The sequence below is a fragment of the Ornithodoros turicata genome, chromosome 2, assembly GCF_037126465.1.
Source record: "Ornithodoros turicata isolate Travis chromosome 2, ASM3712646v1, whole genome shotgun sequence".
Classification (NCBI taxonomy): domain Eukaryota; kingdom Metazoa; phylum Arthropoda; class Arachnida; order Ixodida; family Argasidae; genus Ornithodoros; species Ornithodoros turicata.
Genome location: NC_088202.1, coordinates 4176471 through 4200576, shown reverse-complemented (window position 1 = coordinate 4200576; position 24106 = coordinate 4176471). Strand labels below are relative to the sequence as shown.

Here is a 24106-nt window from a genome sequence, read left to right as displayed (position 1 = left end):
AAGAAATAATAAAAAAAAAATACTTGGTGTTACCCGTATTTACGGAAACTTTCTGAAAATGGTCAGTGCGGTGAGAGATGTAGCTAGGGGATGAAAGGTATGACGAGAGAACCGAGTCTTCATTGTGGTATATCTTGAAAAAGAGGGTGAGACGACCAACTTTGCGACGATTAGAGAGGAGTGGTAGGTTTAAATACTCTTTCATATGAGTCACGCTGGATGTGCGGTTCTACGAGGGGTGTTCAAGTCAAACCGGGACTTTTCATTTTTCGCAAGAGTAAAATGAACTTACAGGCGAGAAATCAGTTTTATTTTTCAACGCAATCTCCAGCTGGCACTAATGCACTTCTCCCAGCGTTTCACGAGGGCTTGGATGCCAGCAGCGTAGAAATCCTTACCGGCGCGTAACAGCCATGATCAGACCGCATTCCTGACCTCGTCGTCGCAGCTGAAGTGGCGGCCCCCTTCAGCGGCCCGAAGAGATGGAAATCGCCGGGGGCGAGGTCTGGACTGTAAGGGGGATGTGGCAGCAAATCGCAGCCAAGTTCCTGTAAGGTGCGTGTCGTGAGATGCGCGGTATGCCTGCGTGCATTGTCCTGTAGGAGGAGGACTCCTTTGGTGATGAGGCCCGACCGCTTTTGCTTCAGCGCCTTATGCACATCCCTAAGAACCCAACAGTAATATGCACTATTGATGGTGGTTCCACGGGGCAGAAAATCAACATGAACAACGCCAGCCTTGTTCCAGAAAACCGTGGCCATGACCTTACCCGCAGACGGGGTGCTTCGGAACTTCTTGGTAGCTGGCGAGACCGGATGCTTCCACTGTTTTGATGCGCGTTTAGACTCAGAAGTGAAATGTTGCACCCACTCAAACGCTTTGCTGCGGCTAAGGGTATCGTGGCCATACTGAGTCTGAAGTCTTCTGTGAATTTCAGATGACTTTACGCCTTCATTCACGAGAAACTTCATGACTATTTGCTGTTCGATGTGCGCGCCCACCTCGTTGTCGGCCATCTTGTCCAGCACGTGTATTCTGGTTTGCACAAACTTTGGACCACCACGTGGTGAACGCGGAGGCCTGTCGCGTGTGAAAATGACGAAAAAGAAGTTGCGCGAGCCATTTGTACACTCAGGAGACAGAAAGTCCCGGTTTGACTTGAACACCCCTCGTAGTTAGAGAGAATAAACCTGGCGGCTCGGTTCTGGATTGACTCAAGCATTTTCGTGAGGCAGTCAGAGGTCGGATCCCAAACAGAAACAGCGTATTCTAGTTTGGGACGGACGAGGGACCTGTACCAGTGAAGCTTTGTATTGGAAGGTGCCTGATGGGAATGTGCCCCTGATGAAGCCAAGAGATGAGTTTGCAGCGTTGCATATATATGAGTAATGTGTGTCTTTCATGTGAGGTCAGATGTTATGTGCACACCAAGAAACTTGTATGAGGAGACTGTTTCAAGTCGTTCACCATTGATGTTATAGATAACAGATGATGATGTATGTGAACGAGAGATTGTGGGGTGTTTGCACTTACTAATCTTAAATTTGATAGACCAGTTAGAGCACCAAGTTTCGAGGAAGGACAGGCCAGGTTGCTGGATCAGTTGAGCTTGCAATTGACTTATGCACTACGCAATCCTCGAGATCAAGGCTGATAGAAGAGGAGACACAATCGGGTAAGTCATTGATGAAAATTGAAACAGTAAAGGGCCCAGGACGGATCCTTCGGGAACACCAGATGAGACAGCTGTTAGTGAAGAATTAGTATCATTTGCACTCGACGAACTGCGGACGGGAGATAAGAAAGGCTTGAATCCATGCGAGGATCGCGGGGTCGATGTTAAGATTAGAAAGCTTGAAAAGCAGCTCACCATGAGGTAACTTGTCAAATGCCTTACTGAAATCAAGAAAGATGCAGTCAACTTCTAAGCCGGTATCAAGTGAACAGTGAACATCATGAATAAATGATCCGAGCTGTGTTTCACACGACATGTGCTTCCGAAAACCGTGCTGGTAAGGTGTGAAGAAAACATAGACTCAAGATGACGGATTAAGTGCGAATAGAGGATGTGAACCATAATCTTACATGTGACACTGGTGAGTGATATGGGACGATGGTTACTGGTTATGCTGTTATCTCCACCTTTGTGGACTGAGACAAGTTTCCCCGTTTTCCAAGCGCGTGGGATCTTACACGCCGCCAGAGACTGTTGAAATATCTTTGTAAGTAGCAAGGATGTGTACACTTTGGTACTTTTCAAGAATTTGGCATTGATGTTGTGAATACCGGCACTAGAACATAGCTTGAGCTTATCAATGATCTTGACAATACTAAACGGATTACAAGTAAGCGTACCCATGGGCAAAAAGGTACGCTGTGGTAGGGTTGATGGAAGGATCGCCTTTGCAGGCGAAAATACGCTTGTAAAGAAGCCACTGAATACGTCAGGAGTTGCAGCGGACTGGAACGGCTTACTATTTTTATCAGTCAGAGTTATAGGTGCACGGTCATGTTTAATGGCTATATTCCAGAATTGCCTAGGGTTATGTGTGTAGTAAATTTGGCAGTGTAACGGAGTTAAAAGTTTTGTTGGCTTACCTTGTATACTCTAGCTGATTCATGGTAGGCGCCCCAGTCCTCTGTTCGTAGCGACTTCGTTGACCGTTTATACAGCCTGCGTTTTCTGTTTCTTAGTTGCCCAATAGAAGCATTGAACCAAGGCGAATTGGATGAAGAGACAATATTAGTGAGCGGAATGTCGCTGTCAACAAGGTGAGAGACTTCAGAAAATATGCGCCAATTCTAGTGAATCGTACGGGCTGAGAAATCAAGAAGAAATGCATCACAGAAATGTCGTAGCTCCTGATTAATGGCGTCAAACTTTTTGAAAATATTGCACGGGAAATGGGTTGGTAACCTATGAAGAAATGCATTAAAACGTGAACACTAGGTCCAGGTAAATACATAATGTCAGATATTCTAGACGTGTCTGAAACTAAGACAAGGTCAAGCACACAGGATTTCTCGCTGTACGTCCTCGTAGGCGACCTAACCATCTGAGTTAGATTAAAATCGTCGCACAGCGCAAGGAAGTTACCGGCCTCGCCTGAGGAAGTAACACAAGGCGGACATGCGGACCAGTTGATATTATGTGTTAGCAAGTCACAAGGTACTCTAGAAACACTTCCCAACTAGAACTTTTCCAGACATTTACTTGATATTATGTTACAACGGCAGCTGTGAACGGGAAGGTATCAGGAGATCGCCGTGTCTGTGGCACAAAACCTCCTCGCCTCTCCGAGTCAGAGACGGGGAGTGCGTTCGTATAGCTGTGAAAAGGGCAAGCGGCACCGAACGGCACCTGCAGAGAGTTCGTGATGACCAGGCCTAATATGGTCTCACTTTGCCACATCAACTTCATCAACAATCATTTCTGAAAAAATCAAAAGTCAAATTGGGAGTAGATTTACACGTAAAGTGAGCAGCCTATTTGTGTGGCGACATGTTGCACGTGCCGCAGTGTAGAACTGCGGATGAATTCCGACCACCTGGTGCCCTTTCAACGTGCGCCGGAAATCCCCGACACACGGTGCTATGGTCCTCACTGCTCATACCATAAAGCCATAGTAGCTACTGTGTAAATACAGTGGTGCCGGTGTATCGCACACGTCTCGTAGCCATTTGAGGCGCTTTGTCCTCCCTTCTTAAAATGAGGGTCGCACGATCTGCTGTGCATGAAATAAAGACACCAGGTTGATTTCAGGCAGAGGCAGACAGGGTGGTCCGGTCGACCTCTGAGATTCTTTTTTCGTTTCAATACATATTGAAGCCTATAGTGCTTATGAGGTACATTGGCGGAGGAAAGAGCTGAAAATATTTTATAGCTGTTTTTTTTTTAAATAATCTTCAAGAATCGCCATTTCGAGCAGTGCGCTTCCTCACAATTTTCAGGCCTCGTATCTTCGTAACCATTAAGGCTAGGCAGTTATTTTTTTCAACGTTTATTGTCCATGTGCTGTTGTGCTGTTTGCTCTATCGTTGATGTTCTAGGTTCTGCAGCTGTCTTGATAAAAAATCGCAAAGTCGCTTTATTTGCAAGAAATCGCACTTTTTCGGCACATAACTGCTTTTTCGCGCATACCAGAAGGTCAAAATGAGTTATATCATTCTGTTTGTATTTAAATGCACTTTCCATTCGTATAAAACACGTTGTTGGAAAATCTCGGACATACTTCGTAACGCGCCTTTAGTGAGGGGTGGTAAGGCAAAAACGCGCAACTTCGGTAGCGTATTTTCCATATTGGCCCACTAGTGACGAGGTTCGTATTCCTGTCACATGTTATTCATAACAAGCTCACGTAGCGTAGTGAAAACAATCCCTTCAGAAGTGGCTCAAGTTCATTTTCCGGCTTTCCGCGCACCACTCCCGTGGTTGGTTCGTGACGGGCGCAGCGAGGGCATACAACGGAGTTTCGTCCCTTCGTTGCTTCATGTTACATTTGAGGTAGTCAAGTTCTGGTTCATAAGGCTTTTTACGAGACAAAGTTCAAGTATCAATACACAAAGGCATGAGATGCGCTCCGTAGGTCTGCATGAACGTTGGTCATACGCACAAAACACAAATTGAAAGCACGTACAGTCCTTGATTGATGACAAACAGAAAAGAGGAAAAAGTTTAACAATGGAAGGCTACTTCCCTCCATGCACTCTTTGAAGTTTTTGCCGTGTACACTTCACGAACGCCATTACCTGTTTATTCTGCTTTCCCACACGTGTGAGCAATGTATTCCAGGAACGCGCTGGAGGTGTTGTATTCTCGTTTTTCTTTTTGTTTCCTTTTTGTTTTTGTTTTTTGTACATGTGTTGGTGATTCCGTGTGCCGGCAGATGACGCATCTGAACATTGGGCAGCTTCGCATTTCTACTTACCCCATTTGCTGTACATTTCGGGTTGTGCAGTGTGGCTTTGTGTTGAAATATGCCACCGACACCGTCGCATCCACTGTTCCCGTGTCCCTTTGGTGGGAACACCCACTTTGCTAGCAGGTAGCTTTTGCTTCGTAGTTCTTACCACTGCGGTACTTGCCACCGTAGTCCGCACAGAACGCATTGTATGTGCTATGAACTCTGTTCATTACACGCCCTTACAAAGGAGCACCGAGATTTTTGTGTTTTCACACACAGCAGCAATAGAATGTGTTCTGCCTAGATGAAGTGGCATGAAGATAACAGGAGCGACGAACAGAGACGCCTTCTCCTCTTCTGTCTATCGCCGCTGGAATAACTACTCGGAAGGCCGATTATGTTTCACTGCTTTATGGCACATTATCTCAGCCGCTCTGCAAGAAATGCGCAGATTCTTAATTTGCACCCTGTGTATGACATTCGTGAAATTACGGAGCCATGAAACGCTAAGGCGGCTCCAACACTGCGCCATACATGTTGTTGTGATGTGTTACTTTTGAGTGTCCGCAACGGAACCTTGTTCACTTCTGAAGTGAAATTTTTTGCACTACGCTATGTGAGCTTGTCATGAACAACATGTGAGAGGAATACGAACCACGTCACAAGTGGGCCAATATGAGAAATACGCTATTGAAGTTGCGCGTTTTTGCGTTACCACACCTCACTAAATGCGGGTTAGGAAGTATGTCCGAGATTTTCCAACAATGTACTTTATATAAACGGAAAAAGCGTTTAAAGACGAGCAGAACGCTGACACTCGTCCTAACTTTTTGGTATTTGCAGAAAAGTAGCTGCATGCCGAAAAAGTGCGATTTTTTTTTTTTTTTGCAAATGATGTGACTTTGCGATTTTTAATGTTGACACCTAGGAAACCGATGACCTCAAAGATAGAGCAAACAGTACAACAGCACATAGGCAATAAGCGTGGTAACAATTAACTGCATAGCCTTAATGGTTACCAAGATACAAGGCTTGAAAATTGTGAGGAAGCGCACTGCTCGAAATGGCCATTCTTGAAGATTATTAAAAAAAAAAAAAAACTATCAGATCTTTTCAGCTATTTCCTCCGCCAATGTATACTTCCTAAGCACTAGGCTTCAATGTATATTGGAACGAAAAAAATCTGAGACGTCGACCGGACCGTCCTCCCTGACTCTGCCTGAAATTACCCACCGCAGTTTGAAACGTGTCGAAAACTATGTCCGGCGTCTTTAGTAATCTTTCTTCAAACATATGACAAACATTTGACAAACAAATTTGCAAACCGTCACGGAAAGTGTCGCAACATTTAGCGGGAATATCAAACGTTCCATCATCCTCAGCAAAAATCACCAACAGCTGCCGCTGAAAATCGACCAATATTCCGCGATCGTCTACAAAGTTGTTCTCTTTGTTTTCTTTGACAGCTATTAGTCTTTGCACGGCCACTACTCTCTTTATCAGCGGCTTTGGTGGATCAGTAAAAGCCATATTCATAAACGATCCTCGACTGAGCACTCAGCCTCGACTTCTGTGAGTGTCCACTTAAGGAGACAGTGGGCTTCAAGGAAGCACCACCAGCAGAAAGCACAGAAGGCGCCGCGTTGTGGTACTTGAGAAAAGTATGGAGAAGCCTTCCGCTCCCGGAGTGTTTCGAGTCGAGGTCGATATATGATTCGCAAAGCCAGTCGCAAGGAGCTGCTCAGATGGAAGGTCGAGTCGAGGATCGTCTAAGAATATGGCTGTTAGTGCACTAATGCTCTGCCTACTAATTTGAAGGTTTGGTGTTCAATTACGATCAAGGGCGCCGGGAACTTTGTGGCAGAGTACAGGCTGCTTAGACACGCCGTAAATACAGTAGCAGCGGTTACATGAATTCGACAGAAGCGCATAATATCGAATTATAGCGCCTCTCTCGACCAGTGGATTGCTTGACTTGATTCAGTCGGAGATGATTTGTTGCGATAAGTGGATACGATACACTTTTGTCGTATTCATGTAAACGGAGCTAGAGGGCGGTGTACTGAGATTTCAGCGCACGCCAAAGAAGCCTCAGTTCGGCAAAAACAATCCACAGACTGATCAGTGTGGCATCGCTCGTGATCGTACTTGTCTCTCGATGTAAAGCCCCAAATTATCATTTTTCTTTATCTATTGCCATGGCACGGCTATAAACGCATCCATTAAAAACTTGAATACTTCGGAAACCTCTCCTATAACTGTTAACCTCCTGGTCTTTCCGACCGGCTTCGTTGTAAAGATCCATTCCTTTCTTTAACCCACTTCCGCTCGTCGAGGAAGCATGTTGTTCACATCAATCGTTTAAGCGTAGTTCATTTTTTCCACTCGTGCATGTTGTTGACCCATAATACCCATGAAACCTTTAACACGTCATCCCTACCCCTCTTAATACCATGCCGATGATGAGGACAGTGCCCATAAGAACAGTCACTGTGCGGCGGCTCTTGCCCTGAGGCTCGTCGTCGCATTTTTGATCCAATTTTAGAAAGTACGTCAAGGTATGTGTAAGTTGAGGAATTTTTTCCTAGCCATATGTCGTAATATAATCGAAGTTCACGGTCAAAATAACGCTATACTAACATTATCCCTATTAGTTTTTTCGCCAACATCAACATCAACTAAATAACATGTTATTTTCTTAGCGGTTATACTTAGTTACAGTCTTATCCGAGTAACCTCAGTTTCAATTTCGTTCATTTTTCTTGTTTACAAGTACATAACATATAGTATTAGATGTGAGAAGGGTAGACAAAAAGCTGTATCAAACAGCTTGTAACGGTAACGATCAAAAGTTATTTTGCCACAACAGTAATAGTAATGGCAATCAATTACTTTTTTTCGAGTAACGTGTGCAGCTATGAGTGCTCCTATTGTATTGCATCATGAGAATGTACATTCTAGCGTTTAATGCATTTGAATATTTAACAATCCTGGGAACGACTTGTGCTATGCGCGTATAAAGGGCTAAATGCATGGAGCGTTTTTCCGACGTTTTCAGGACGCCCGCGAGCTCGGCGTGCGTGTGACCTCGTAAAAACCAGTTTTTCAACTCGCGCGGAGGGCGTACGCCGGAATCTGTCGACTACAGATATTCGCGCGCGTCTGGGCGCGTTTTCCGAGAAGTAGACAGAACCATGGCCGTCGTGCGGCAGACAAGGTGGCGTATGAGCTGCTCGCATAAATTTTTGGGACATTATTCATCACACTAAATTTACGTGAACATTTTAATGGTATCTGGAATGAAGGAACGCAGGAACAACAGGAAAGAAGAGCATCTGCACGTTCTAACAGATATTTGTGGTCGACGAATATAGCAACAGTGGCGCGCGTCACTCGCTCCGTACGCGTCCCATGCGTTTCGGGCGGTCGCCTCGCTGGCGTTTCTTCGCCGCGTGTGCAAGGCCGCCGCGTACGCGCGACGTTTTGACGCTGAGAAAACGTCCAATGTGTTTCGGCCTTAAAAGCGGAGCAGCCGGTTTGACGAAAATGAGTGAAGTGCACGCATTACTCCTTATCCCAAGGAGGTGTTAAAAAGGCAGACATACCTTCTTTACTTGTCTAACGAATGGGTAAAGTACCATCTTCTCTCCTTTGGTCGGAGTAACAACAACGACAAAAACTTTATTTTGGTAGTGGTAACTCGCACCTACGGAGTTTTACAACGTGATAGGAGTACAAGTGGCTGGCCCGCCATTCTCACGCTCTTTAGATGGCTTTTCGACGAAAATATTCGCTACATAATCGTTATTGAAGGCCCACGTGTGCTGTTAACAATCACAAGGCACATTGTCTTACAGCCACCCTGCGACAGAGCAGTATGCAAACATAACACTCATTACGTGAACTATGTAAACTGTCTTTCCAGAAAGATGAAACAATGGTTCAATATTTACAGTCAACGCCAGGTTCATCAAGTTACTCTCCGAACTATTCCTCACATAATGGTACACTCAATGAGTACTCGATAGTGAACAGAGGAACTGTCTTTCACGAACTGTCTTCGTCCTTTCATTCCGCAGACATTGATTTTCTTTTAGGACCTTCGTCTGTCTACTTCCACGTGCCCCCTGTGCTAACGGCTTCTTTTGCTCATATTGATCGGTCCCCGCATTGCATCTGCTTTGTGTGTAGCCAAGGACGTTGCCTACGCGCATATCTGCAGCAATTCCCCGAGCAATTTCGTCCCTGTGTCAGCATGGAACAATATTGTCCCCATTCCGATCATCTACGCTCGTGCCATGCAAGGGGAACGTACGACGAGACAAGAGCAAGTGGCGGTCATTACCGAGATGTATCCCACGTGAAGATACCAATAACGCGGTCCTCATGCAAATCGAAATGCCCTCGCTTTTCCTTCAATATTTATATGGTATCCTCCCTGGTGTTTCTCCCTGTTAGTTTTCTTTTTGTGTGACTATGTGTGTGCTTTATCGGTTCGTCGCTACTCTCTGCTCACATGTTGTCCCTGAACAAAAGCAACGTGAAAAGTGGGGGGATGGTAAAAATCGTATTTCTCTTTGTCCTGGGAGCAGAAGCGTTGCACGTGCCCTAAATGACTTTGCCTGAAGTACAGTATGTGGTCGAAACTTTACTGCATCTCTTATTAGCCTGACATTTCTGCGCTCATACTCATTCGTGAAGTAGACGAATTCGAACGAGGAACGAAACGAAGCAAAAAAAAAGAGAGAGAGAGAGAGAGAGAGAGAGAAACAGAGAAGAAGGAAAGAAATGAAGAGAAACAAAATGTCCAGACACACCTAAGGCACGAGTCAACAACTTCCACGGACTTCTGTTCTTTCGAACGTCTGTTCCCCGATATATATATGCATGCGAAATATAATTACATAGGAATACAGTGATTATCGACAAGTGCAACACGTGCCTCTCGTTTCCGACGTTGTGTGTTAACCGGAGCGGGCCAGATGGGATGGAGATTTATCGTGTCCAAAGTTTGAAATGAGCAGTCTACGCCACACCGTATAGTAAAAGAAATGAAATAGTATGTTTCGGACAATTACTTATGGCCAGACCGTTAATTAGGTAGGAAAATTAATGGTCTTCGTTAGAAGATCCTAACGATCCTAAAATCCTACATCTGTATCTAAGCAAGACAACAGCTCTGGGTTAATTATGGGTAACCTGATATATCACACCACAGTGGCCCATGAATATTTAGCTGACAATAATTTCTTATATATTCAAGCACGAACACGGGAAAAAGGATCAAACTCAACCTGCCCTCCCCAAACTACCCTGTGACCCCGCTGCGTTATTCCTGCGCCAGGTGGATCCAGATCTCCGTTTTTATATGCTATCAGCGCTTCCTCAACGGGATTGGCTTTTCGCAGTAACTTCCAGAAGGGGCTCACGTCATTTTAGTGAGGTTGGGTCAGTTTGGGGTTTGACAGATTGGGGGCCTGGGGGTCGCCCCCCCCCCCCCCCCCCCCGAGGCACGCACTAGGCGGTGCGTGCATGACACTGTGCCGCCGGTTAGATCAGAAGATCCTCAGTAAAGACGGGTCCCCTTCTGGAAGCTACTGCGAAAACCTCTCCTTTCTTCAACCCATCACATCGCTCATATACAGGCTACGGCTCAATCTCCTGTTTGAACTCGGGAGGGTTCCTTCCCACAACTGCGTTCTGTGCGTAGTTGAAGACGTGGAGCACATCTACAAGACTGGCAGATGTACAGTGCACACCGTCGTAACCGTGTGTCATCGCTGGCCCGCCTCGAATATCGCCCATCCTCCAACGAACAGGTTCTTGGGTGAAGGCCTGGATATAAACTCATGCGTGCCATGAACATCTTTTGTGCAATTCCTCGTTACCACGAGCCTTTTTGACACTCTGTGGCGCTTTGTTCCGTGCATTGAACTCTCCTCCTGCACTGTGCGTGTTATACTCTCCTGCGCTGTTGGCTCTGGCGCCATGTGCTTGTGCACCAATTGTATCAAAGTTTCCTTTTTGAAATCCATTTTGAGCATAATTCTGTGGTGATGGTTATTTGTCCATTTGTTTGCCCGCGGATGGACCTGTGTGCCTCACAAAGTGTATAGATTTGTGGCGTTTCCTCTTTCTCCCCACCATCCTTTTCATTCATTTGATTTATGTGTAGTGAACCCTAATTAACGCATCCTGGAGTAGCTACCACCGAGTGTTTTGGGAGTAACATCTTCACTTTTTTTTTAAAAATCAGTCAATCAGTTCAACCTTTGGGACGTACTTTGGGAACTTGTAGTTCCACTCGTAAAAACTTTACAACACCAGTTTATCCTACGAGCACAGGCGGCAAGCCTCGCCGCCCGCAGCACATCGTTCCCATCGCGGCTTCTCCCGCACCTGTTTTTTCTTCTTTTCTCTCACTCTTTTTTTAAGGAGTAGCAAGCCGGCACTTGCCTGGCTGACATCTCGTTTTGTGTGAATAAACATATTCCCCGCCCCCTACGAGGAGTGCGATTCTTGTGATGGTTTCCCGACATGATCGACAATACATATTTCGCGGTTATTGCTCTAGTATATTCTGTCAACGTATTGACTACCATCCTTGGAAGCCCAAAAAATAGATTATAAAGATGCGAACAACGAAAAATGAAGAAAATGCCCGAAACTTTGAATATATGCGTTAAGTATCTCCGCATGCAATTCGTCGGTACCAGCACTCGGTACGCTGTTAATATAATTCCAACCATCATCGAAAGAGGGTGTGAAGGTGACACACATATGAAGGACATGAATGATGCAAACAGGTGAATAAGCTTGTATACAATCCCCGGGTGTCACTTCCTTAAAAATGAGATAGCACGCGGTTGTAGTGTGCAAAACACATATGTACTCCAAACCTGCACGTGGTTCTTGACATCACAATAATACTCGAAAATTATCAGGAATGCAGAGACTCGAGATGAAGGGAGATAGACGATTTATTAGACTGCTGTGGTGTAAAGCACATGGATTGGGAAAAGTAGCGACATCTTTTTCCCTTTCCCGCCGCGACCTTGAACCTTTAATGGTGGCCATAGCATAGGTTTGCGTGGTACGACCGCCATGAAGGGTCCAAGGTCGAGGCGGCAAGATCAAGCGATGGCGCTACTTGTCCCACGGACTGGAGTGCTCGCCACGAAGGCAGCTTTGATGATTACACGTGTCATTTGACACTGTAATAGATACATCGAGACACACCAGGACATTTCGTTTCCGCTAAGATTGGGACGCAACTAGGACACCCAGAAACATGTTTTGCTAACTCGCAATTTGCTAACCCATTCCTAACTGCATACGCTTGCTCACGCAAGCAGTCTATTACACAACGTCCCGTCTGGCTCGCATAAGAAGCACCACAGAACGTTAGAGTGTGATAAACGACGTTCATTTTGCGAGGCAAGTGTTATTTTGAATGACTCGTATCACAATGCAAATAATTGTGGTTTACTGCCTCACAGAGCCTTGCCTCCTGAGCATGGTCCTAGATACTTTGTTTTACTACCTTATGTGTAAACACATGCCTATGGCTACCTTTCCATATCCCTGTGCACTGCCGTGGAAGAAGAGCAGTACTATAACCCGGTTGGTACTAGCTTCATTAAGTTTCGTCTCCCTAACATATTTAAATCCAGGAAAACATTATTTTGCTGGTGGTGATCAGGACGTTGTTGCACCGCTGGAGACACTCTACTCCATTGCACTTGGTAATCTGATGAGTATATAATTTCAATTTCAATTCAAAATATTTTATTTCAACACTTGTATCAAAAAGCACTTTAGATCAGGGACTGCAAGAGCAGCCTCCTGTTGCAGTCCCAATTATATACACTATGAAACTAAAGACACGATAAATACTTGGACAGATCTTGTGGAACAACGTAACTTACTGGGTGAAATATTGCAAAAAAAAGATGGATAAAAAAGAAACAGAATGATGAGGGTGAAAACAGTACAGATACAAACATTACACACTCTAGTACAAATAATAATTATACCTCAGGAGTATTATTCACAATATCCACCGCGTTAAAGATCACATTGCAAAATAAAGACTTTGAGGTGCTGTTTAAAGGATAATACGTTATTAAATTTCCTGACGTCTATCGGATGACGTATATCGTCAATGATGAGCTTCAGAGTCAGGACTGAGTCAGTGTCCACAAAGGTGAGGAGTGTTTTTAGGAAGACATGGTTGATGAACTGGACTTGACCATGAAGTTACCATGAATTTCGTCGTTGTTTTGACATCAGGGGTGAAAAATCTGGCTACCATAGCACCAACGAAGGTCACGATTTGTATGCAACATCGTATGAAAAACCGTTGTCTACACAGTAAATTTTTTAACATCCTGTTTTGCACCAAATCAGTGTTTTTCGAAGCAAGCACCCTTTTTTACTCCCTGAGGTGTACTAAAAGGTGTAAAAAACAGTGTAAGAAAAGGTGTTCTGGGAACTACACTTATTTTTACACCTCCAGGCCAATCTGGTGGTGTTACTGGAGTGTGAAAAAGGGTGTAAACACAAAAACACCCCTGTTACACGATTTTTACTCTTTTCGCGTGAGTTAAGGGTGTTAAAAATGGTGTTTTGGAGATATATATTTTGAAATAGGGGAATAAATGAAATCAATGCAACTGAAGTTACAGGTATGCACTAACACACTTTATTTGGAGACTGACATGTATTGTAGGGGACACTGCTCTCTAAAATCAGCACTCCGTGGTTTATCTCATCCCAAACCTCCAGGTGTTGCAAGACTATTTCTTTCGCACAATAAAGACGTGTAGCACATGGTCCACCTTCAAATACAATATTGACACAACACATCCGTGAACAACAGAGATAATGTGGGACTGCGAAGTATTGACAGGCGATTTTGGCTAACCGTGTCTCCAACAGTACGTGCATGAACCATTGCTTCTTGTTTCGCGATTCATTATTGCTAGTGGTGGTCACAGAGAAAAGAAACTTGTCACATGGATTTCAGAAAATTGTGGGAATGTTATGTACAGGATTTTGATTTTGCCGTGGATGGAGTCACACACACACACAGACAGCACAGGCCGTTACGAGATGCAGAACTGGGCCAAATAGAACCTCCTACAAGAGCGCACGACGAGGATTAATTACACACTGATCACCCTTCCATGTGGGAAATAATGGCTCTCCTAGTGTCCAAATGTCACTCTGAACGAAGCACTTGTCAGTGTGAGTGACAACATAAAAATGGTAGTGACTGTCGAACTCTACCGTTACGAGCTCACGCATATGAAAAATGATTCGTCTGTTGATGGTAAATATGCCACAGATCTGAGCGAACTCGGGTAGCTTGTCATGACTGACACTGTACAGTAGTGACATCCCTGGTATGTACAGGACATTGTCAATCCTTACAGATTTCACCACTGAAATGCTTGGTGCCACAATGCCCTTCTCCTGAATGAAAGACTTCAACACATCGGGCATGTGTTCAAGTAGCACAGGGCGACACGATGTCACAAAAGGAGAGGTCTGGTTTAACGACTGCGACAGTTCGTATGCCTGAAGGTACTGATGCCTGACAGCTAGCATGCGTGTAACATTTTTGAAGTTTCGTAACTTGCGTGTCATGTCCTTAAAGTACTGATGCTTTGATTCGAACCTCATGGCCCAAATGTTTACCAGAGGTCCGTACTTGAAAATGAATGAAGGATAATGCACCAGGTAATGCATTTTACATGGCACAGAGATTCCAGAAAAGAGAGCTTGAAAATCATGGTAGAAGAAAGTGATGAGTCGCTGCAGGTAGGGAACATAGGAAGTGGGGAGCTTTCTGCACATCACTATATCAACTATCTCTCTGAGTAGAAGGTAGAGCTCCCATGCCGCATTTCCAGATGGCACACAGTCACCCACATACAGTGAGAAATGTCTGAAGAAGCAAAACACCTGTGAGGCGGTTCCCTTCATACAGGCCTTGCCTTGAAGGAAGTCACGAGAGATATTCTCAGGTTTGTTCCTCATGTCACACTGTTCGTAGCTGTACTCCTCGATGCGTTGATTAAGTTGAATGAGGGAAAAATTGCCACTGGTGATCAAGTGCGCGATTATGTGTTTCATAGCAAATGGCACTACACCCTCTAAAACATCGTGCATCACATCCGGGGGGAAGTGGTCGGTTGGCTCAAATCCACTAAAGTTTAAAGCACAAGGCTCCCGCACACCATACAGCGAAACAGTAGGAATGCCATTCTTCAGCATTTCAAGGTGATGCCTGTGACCCTCTGGAGTGCGAAGGACAAAATCAGTCTCTTGATGCTTATAATTAATTTCATGTCGCACGGCTAAGCAGAAGCGACAGATCCTGCCCCCACTGAAACTGCATTTGAAACCAGCAATCCGGTGACTGGACAGGTTATCACCTGTCATGATGAAGACTGTACCCTTCAGGGTGTCTCCATTCACTGTAATTCCCTCAGTTTCTAAATTGGCAATGTCCTGCAGGAGTGGGGAAAATACCTTGTCCATGCCATATGCCGATGCATGTTTGTCCTTTACCAGAAGTACCAGATGCATGTGAGACAATGTTGACCGTCGTGGTAGATTTAGAATAGAAAAATAAACTCCCAACAGTTTATGTTTGCCACGTTTGCTTCCTAGAGGATCACATACCTCAAATTCGTCAGCGTATAATTGCACACAGATCTTTTTCTCATCCCCTTTGAAATATGAATGGTTCTGAAAGGCTTCTCCATCAAAGACTGTGGACAGGTAATTCGCTTCCCTCTGTGAACGGCAGAAGTCACTGTAGATGACCGGAACTTCTAAAATGTTCCTCAAAGCCTCGCATATGAGCACGTAATGAAATTGATCACACCTGCCATGCTCATTTGTTCCTAACACGACAGTGCGAGGCTCGACAAATGGCAGGTATAATTTCCAGTAATCAGTCCGGCCTGCTTGTGTTGACAATGTCTGCATTTGTTCACCTATGGCTGACATTAATCCTGTTCGTTCTGGCTCTGGCCTCATCATCCAGTCGTCTGCAACACCCTGAACATAGCAAATAATATCATTAGCTATCTCATTTAGTGTGGACTCTGCCAGCCGCTTGCTCTCCTTCCACTTTAGTAGAAGTAATGCTAGCTGTCTAACATGGTCACTTTGCATGGTGTCACTCAGATGCTGCTCATCACGGTCTTCGGTACCCATGTCAGTGTCTGTTGTGTCCATGTCTGGCGGTGGGACCACATCTTCTGATGCATCATGATGTGACTGAGTGCCACAGTGATCTTGATTACCTTCACCCACAAAGGTAGTGTTGGTTTCGTCTTGAAACGCCTCTTCATGTTTCCGATACACGTGCTTCCTGTACGACGGAAAAGTGGAGAAGGAGCGCATGCATCCACTTAACCCACAGGTCCACTGCCTCTCATGGCCATGGGTTACATGGAGGTGACGAAATAGAGACTTGAGCGAAAATTCCTTCCACTCGCAGCGTGGGCACCGGAAGTAGCGTAAAGCTGGCATCTGCAAAGCAAAGGACCAGAAAGTAAGGTCAGCTAATGTAACGGTGTGTTAATGTAACAGTGCTTACACCATGCACACTCATGGTAGAGGGAGAGAGTTTCGCTTCAAAACGCACAGAAGTAAAGAACATTTTACAGGTACAATATGTATGATGCATTGTCGCAGTTACACTCAACATTAGCATCCCATATATGACTGTTCCACTACAGCAAGGGACCTCGTGCCTGCATCTTCAATCTTTAACATTATATTATGAAGCTGAAAGCATCTGGTGCTTGCATGAATGGACACATGCCTCTAACCTAAACAAACATAGTACGTAATTCGAGAGGCAGAAGGCAGTCAAACACGCAGACTTAGCTCTACTGCGTTTGACTGATCAAGCCGCATCTTGTCTTATGCTTTTGTTATAAGATGAGTATGTATGGGTTAGTAATATTAAGCTTTTTTGTAATCAACATTCATAGACTGGGGGATAGGAGCAATAGCATGTCGAAACGGTTAGCTATTTTATTTGATAAGGCAACATCAAATGTAGATTGTGAGTAGACTGTGCTGGTTGTGGTTGAAATTCAAATAAACGAACGAAAATATCAGTCAATAACATTCTATGGGAAACCACTGCCTTTTGTAGAAGGAATTTTAGGTAGTTTTTATAGACGAATGTGGAGGTATGAGCATGGACAACGTAGAAATATGGGCTTGTTGGTACATGATGCTGTGTCTTTGTTTTTCCGGCGCGTTGCAGTGGGGGAGGTATGAGCAGTTTAGTTATCGGGTGCTGTAAAGTCTGGTAAGCACGTTCTCTACAACCCTCCTGTGTTTACGTTTCACGTGATCAGGCAATCACAACCTTAAGATCAGGCTCAATAAAATAAGGCACAGCAGCAAAAGTTAAACTGAACTCACCACAAACACGATGTTACTGGTGGTGCACAGCTCAAGGGCGTCAGCTTCGTATTCCCGCCAAGGTGCAAATGGGAAGTTCGACGACCGAATGAAGGGGCATCGTGTAGGCAGAAAACAGGACCCGTTCGACTCAAATAACTTCACACGGAAACAACATGGGAGCGAAAGGAACGCGCATAAAAATACTCTCTCTCATCAGCACGACAATCACAAACAGCTGGTTCGAAAAAATATCATCAGTTCAGACCATGCGATGCGTCCAGGCGAGCCCCATGACGATGAAGGATCTGCTGATAGAAAGGCTACTACTAGCACCGCTATTTTGTCATAGAAAGCACGAAGGAAGCACACACTAACGAGATTTTGTGCTTACGGCAGGCCAAGATGTGCAATTAGCTTCGTTTCGTTATTTTTCTTTTTCATGATGTAAACAGGGAAGCAGAACATACCGCCAGGGGACCGACGCACGTTGGAGTCGGTCACAGGGGTGGCATACAATACAACGGCCCATAGAGAATACCGTGCCGCTGGACGCCATCTTGTCGTGGTCTAGCTGCATCCCACGTGACCACCATGCAAATGGCGGCGCCCATGGCTTTCGCCTGAGCAAGATGTAAACAAAACAGTTGCCGTGCTGCCGGTGGTTAGAAAATCTTGGAACTTCATTTCATAGTGGTTATTCGCTTATTATCCAGTGAACTGTGACTTGACAGATCTCGTGTACGACATTGGCAGATTTGGGTGAATCATTAGACGAACGCCGATTTAATTTGGCAAGCTGCTGTTATTAAATATAACATGTGCTCATGCTCATCTGCGTCGTGCAGTTGATTGATAGATTCAGTATTGGGTTTTGCTATTTGGCTCATGCTTACCATGACAGAGTCCTTTCAGAGTAAACATCTTCACATGGCGCAAAACAGATACAGACGAAGGGAGCAGTCGAACAACACAGGTCCACCTTTCAGAGTGCAGACTTGCTTCTAAATAGCCCACACCCGCATCAGAACATACAAATACCACACGCTGTCACCTTGAATTAGAAAACAGGAGTGACAAGAAAATAGAGAAGCAAACATACACAGTAGATACTCAGTCGCAGCGTACGACTGTGCAACTGGACATTTTATTCTTTGGTAGCGTTGGGGTGCCTTGCCTTACTCGTGGTGTATTTGCATTTTCTAACAAGATTTTGATCGTGTGGTTTTCGTAGTAATTACTTAATGCAGGTACAGACAGAGAAAGAGGGAACTGAAGTTGGGGAGTAAAGCTTGAGTCGTCTCTGTTAACCATTATAGACATAATCCTGATTATTTACATAATTTACATGATCTGATTATAAAAGGACTGGTGGTTATACTTCGTTATGACAATGTAGCATGTACTGGAACTGGAACCTGTGAAAAGTAGGGGTCTTTGGGAACTGGACATAACTCTTCTATTCCCTGCACTTTGTCAGGAAACGTGAATCAAATAGTCCTCATCATAGCATTTACAAATAGTTACAAAACAACCCCACGACCCTTGCTTTATGTACATATATCACGTTGTAAGCATCAGGTACACCTGGCGATACTCACTTTAGGTACATGTTCGAGGCATCACCCCTGTTTACTGTCCTTTAAACTGAGTCAGCTTTGTAAACATTTGCCGACATCGCATCTTGTGCATCTCCTCTGTGCGTGCTTTGCTAGCATGATGCATACGTATTTTCAAGTACTTCTGAGAGATGCACCGTATTAAGTGGAAATAGTGATTCTCTAGTGAAGTTTGCTCAAGCATGTGATCGTTCCGTATAGACCTGAAAACGCCTCTGTCCACCATAGATTCCAGTACTTGCAGGAGTGTTCTTTGTAGAAGGGTCGTTGAAGACATGCCCTCTTGAAGAAGAGCCCTGCGCAGCATTTTCTCTGATGCCCTGCAGATGATGACGACATCATCTGATGGGTAGGGAAGTTTGTAAACCCGCTCCTTTTGCTCTATTAAAGAGTGGTGAAGGGATGGCACATCAACTGTCAACTGGGAAATGCACACCTCACATTTCAGGTACACCTGAAGGCGGCACACAATATGTCCGGCAATGTACACAATTACTCTGTCCCCAAAAACAGATGGCTCTGTTGGGTCCGCGAAATAGTCGTGGTCACACAGCTCGTCCTCTTCAAAGTCTTGTTCTCCTGCTGCACTCCTTCCTCTTGACGTTCAGTTGATGACGTCTTCTGACCGCGGTTGTGTAGCACTGCTCACATGAAGTATAGATACATTTTCAAGAGGTAGACAATTCCCTTTTTGACTGCTATCCACTTCTGTGTTGATGATGAGCTTTTTGTAGGCTGCAGCAAACTGCCTTGCAGTGGGGTTGTTGTTGAATCCCCCATGTGCACGTACTAGGCCGAAGAATAATTCTAGGTGGTCCTGACTAACCCGATGTGTTGGTAGGTATTTTACTGCAGATTTGGAGTCCAGGAAATCATAGAGTTGAATGATGCTCTTGCAGCATATGACAAAACCAAGGAACCCGGTCTTTCTGTTCGTCTGCAGTAGGAGTGATCCAGAGTGGCCTTTACGTAGATTATGTATGTAGGTTGATGCGATTTGCAACATTGCGCGAGCTCTGTCAATGTTTTCGGGGCACAGTGGTTTTTTCCAGGACTTTTGGTGCATATTTACCGAGTTTAACACATCAAATAAATTGTTCATAACTCTAAGGAATCTCTCTGTTCCTTGAGAGTCCTCAAATCCTGGTACAGCAAGGTCGCGACACTCATGTATGGCATCTGCAACAGACATGCTCAAAAGTTCTGCAGCAAGACTCACTTTCATGGGCTGTCGCTTCCACTGAACATGTGCTGCTCGCAGTCTGTTAGCTGCATGAAGCCCTTCTTTGTGCTGCAGTGAGTGGAGTGCTTCGATGTGGCTCCAAGATATCTCACAGCCGTCTTCATCGACAAAAGATTTGAAGTGTGACAATGCATTCCTCACTAATTTGAGCATATGGCAGGCATCAAGAAATACATTTACAGGCTCTGCAGTGTCTGGATGTGAAAAACTGGTCCTTAAATTGTCAGGCTGGAGTGAACATCCAAGGCTTTGTAGCATTGATATGTTTGCCGCTGCGCCGTCACAGGTAAGGGATGCAACTGTGACCCCTGCGTTGTGCGCAAGAGATAACCCTTGAAGAACAAGATTGCTTCGCTGTTCTCCCGATATCCCATCCACAAGGAAGTACCCAATGGGCAGCTTCCATTGTTCATGTAGTGATACAAGCAGAATAACAAAAGCCTCCTTGGCTACGACACAGGAGTCCTCCAAGCTTGGTCCTACAGTTGCGTAGCCATATGTGCGGCGCCCGTCCCATTCTATGTGCCTTCTGATGGCCATTTCATCAACCATAAGGCTACATATTGTTGGTGCTCCTGTTTGTTTGTTAATTGTTGCTCTCATCTGTAGTGCTGAAAGTGCTTCATTCGAAAATCCCGGCTCACCATCAACTGACGTGTACCACCTCTTAATGGTACGTGGATGGGGCAGACACGTATCAAAGGCATGGCGTACATAGTCATATGCACGTGGCGAGTAAAAATGCAGGGTTAGTGCAAACGCCCGCAGTTCAGGGCTATAAGTGTGAGGCAGGCTAGTCCCCTTTTGTTTAGCCGTCTGTCTCATCAGCAGGTCCTTGTTAGCCCCAGCCAGGTTCTCAAGACAGCCCACCTGTTCTTGGAGCAAAATATTCTTGGACGTAAGATCTGATATGACGTGCTGTAGTTTTGCAACCTTCCGCTTCATCCGCCGTTGTGTTTGTTGCAAGATTTTGATCTTCTTTTTACTAACGGTATGGAGGTTGGCAATGCGTACAACTTCTTTTTTGAGAAAGGCCTTTACTGGTGTGTCCTCAGCCGGTTTCTCCTATGATGGCATGTAGTCAGAAGCTTTATTAGTTGTTATGAAGATAACTAGGAAAGTGACAGTCACAAGAAGTGTCATGCCATCCATCCCATGCGGAGATCAGGTATATATTTCGATGCTACTTTGCAACAAAACTGCACTATCTGTTAAAACCGATAAAAGCAGTGTGAAAGACTAAAAGACAGTACGACACAAGGATAAAAACGGACACATACACGCACAAGCACTTCTGTTGAAATAGCATGCATGTCGGCCACAACTGTGGACCGAATTAACATTAAGATTGGTCAACAAAATGATGTCAGTCATGAAAGGGTTTCACTGCCATGATTATTAGTAGTAATTCACCTCAGTTATGCACCTCACACTACTGATGGTGACTTGTCAGCTGTCAACAGGATTACAGTCATTAAGCTAATTTTTTCACAGCCTTGCAAACAGCTACACCTGTTTTATGTGTCTGCTCAGAAAGATGCGCTTTGTAACTTGTATGCCATCGTGAGTTGTAGCCGGCTATTTTGTGCCATATCGAGACCCTGAAGTTTTTGGGTTCTATTTTGTTCCCAAGTTCGGGGAGGTAAAAATTGGGCAGAAATAACTACGTCAGAAGTTTGTGCACATTCGGGAGGAAAAATTAGTATCAGACCGAATTCAAGGAGGAACCGGGCTTTTCATGGAACTACCTTTTGTTATATTGTTTATCTGCAGCTTTAGAAGTGTGCATTTTGTAGACGATTAGTATATTGCTACCCTGAAGTGACAAGCTTAGGAACAGTGTCATGGGTAATAATCGGGTTTACCCCTAATCAGACTAGCCTAGATTTGTGGTGCAAATTTGGGGAGAAAAGGGTTAAACCCTATGCTTCAGGGTCTAACCATATCACATGCACCACCTAACACTGACAGAACTTTGCTGTGACACACTTACTGTGTAGGAAGAGCTGATTTTGCATTGCAGCTTTGCTGATGAGTGATGACTAAGAAATCAGACATGCAAATCACAGGATCTTCACAATGTGATCAAACTTGGTCAAGTCCATCTTTATTGCCTTGAACTGAGTACAATTCATCTGTGACAGGTACGTAGGTTAGTTATAATCAACAGCATGCATAACTCTACAATAAATTGGAGAATCCTTTAGACACAGCACAAAATGTAGCACTAACGCAAAGCACTGCAGAAGTAACAGCAGGAAGTGATCTTACCACAGAACCCCACCCCCAGTATGGGCCGTAATTAATTTATTTGAAGTGCGTTTTAAATAGTGTGACAGCAGGGCTGGCGTCAACGGGGGTACAGGATGGCATTCCCCCCGAACTGGCCTGAAAGGGGGGCACAAACTGCCATTTGCTTTATTGATGTCTGGACGAGGGGCACAAATTTCGCTGCTTACCTCCCCCCAGCACCGCAAGTAGACGCCAACCCTGCGCGAGAGATGAATGATTTGGGGACTCACACAACTGCACCCCACTGTTGTGCATAACAAAACATCGAGGCTGGGCTGTACAAAAGATAGACAACACACACCCCGTGTGCTGTTTTCTGCCTCTTATTCCCCCAGCCTCTGTGTGTCATTATGGACCAGCTTACTGATTTCCTATCTGATACCTAAATGGCTCCCATCTGGCACTGTGTCCATTGCACAAAGTCTGTTAGTTGTAAACATGCAATCCTTAGCAGCTCAGAGTACTATCCTTACCACAGGGTCATGTCTGCTGGTGCTTGGAGTCGAATGGGTGAAGCGGCACGTGGATGTCCCCTAAATATGCATCGAAACAAAAAAAGGCGCAAAATGAGTAGCTACGAAAGAATGTGCAAGATGATATCTCTATCCATCTGAGACCCTGGGGCTGGGGACAAGGGAGTGAAGTACAATACATTGAGGGTTTTCGACGAGTTTCCTTCATCGTCACTTGATAACTATGCGCAAACATGCATTCTTACTGTCCTTTGCTGGCCCTCATATGAATGGTACTGATATAAGATTTTGGAAGCATGCAATTAGCAAAAATTTTTGATATGCATACCATAGGGGACTCTGTAGCCAACATTTGCCCTTCTCTCTCGGGACTAGCTTCACCTTCATTGAATAAGCTCTGAAAAGGCAGGACACAATAGTACATGCTCAAACCAATTCAGGTGGCTACATTATGGGCCAACCAGCAGTAATGTGAATACGAACTACATGAAGACAGTAACCAGAAAACATCTTACTGGTGCTGTTGTGTCAGGCCATTCACTGGACACTGAAGTGCTACCGAGGCCAAGTCCGGTGCTCACCTAGAAAAGAGGTGTGTGATACTCTGGGTCTTGTACATTGTGGTAAGCACAGTTAAAAATCCCAAAGACATATATGCCTTGCATTATAAATGCATTATGTCCTGATAGTTGTCCAATGCTTGATAACTATAAGCAAATGGTATTTGCAAGTTGTACAGCATTGTTAAACTAACTTAAGAATACTTACTCCACTGAGCTGTGGATCAAGGGGACAACATGATGTGCCCTGCTGCAAAATGGGCATGTGTGAATGAATTGTCTCATTTTATTAATATGAATTTCGAAGGAAATAAAAATTGGAGTACACTAATATCAAAATAACTAGAAAGTGGTACTAACTGCAGTGGGGTCCACAAGTGCCCCCATAGTTCCACACGCCTGTAATATGACACGGTCATGTTCATATGATACCACAATGAATGTTTTTTAGCATACGCTCACATCAGCCGAGAGATCTTGTCCTCCTGTCCTTAGGATGCTTGATAGGCCCACCATCTGCAGATTTCACAACGTCGTGAGTCAAGCTAAAATTGAACACACCCTGCAGCTGTTTACC

At 44.7% G+C, this 24106-nt stretch overlaps 1 protein-coding gene across 1 annotated transcript; it reads right to left on the bottom strand.

The window, feature by feature from the left end:
• Window positions 1-14045: 14045 nt before the first annotated feature.
• On the bottom strand, window positions 14046-16325 carry LOC135383145 (uncharacterized). The gene has a single exon (XM_064612748.1). It carries the CDS (start codon window positions 16323-16325, stop codon window positions 14046-14048), a length of 2280 nt encoding a protein of 759 aa, XP_064468818.1.
• Between the last annotated feature and the right edge of the window lie 7781 nt (window positions 16326-24106).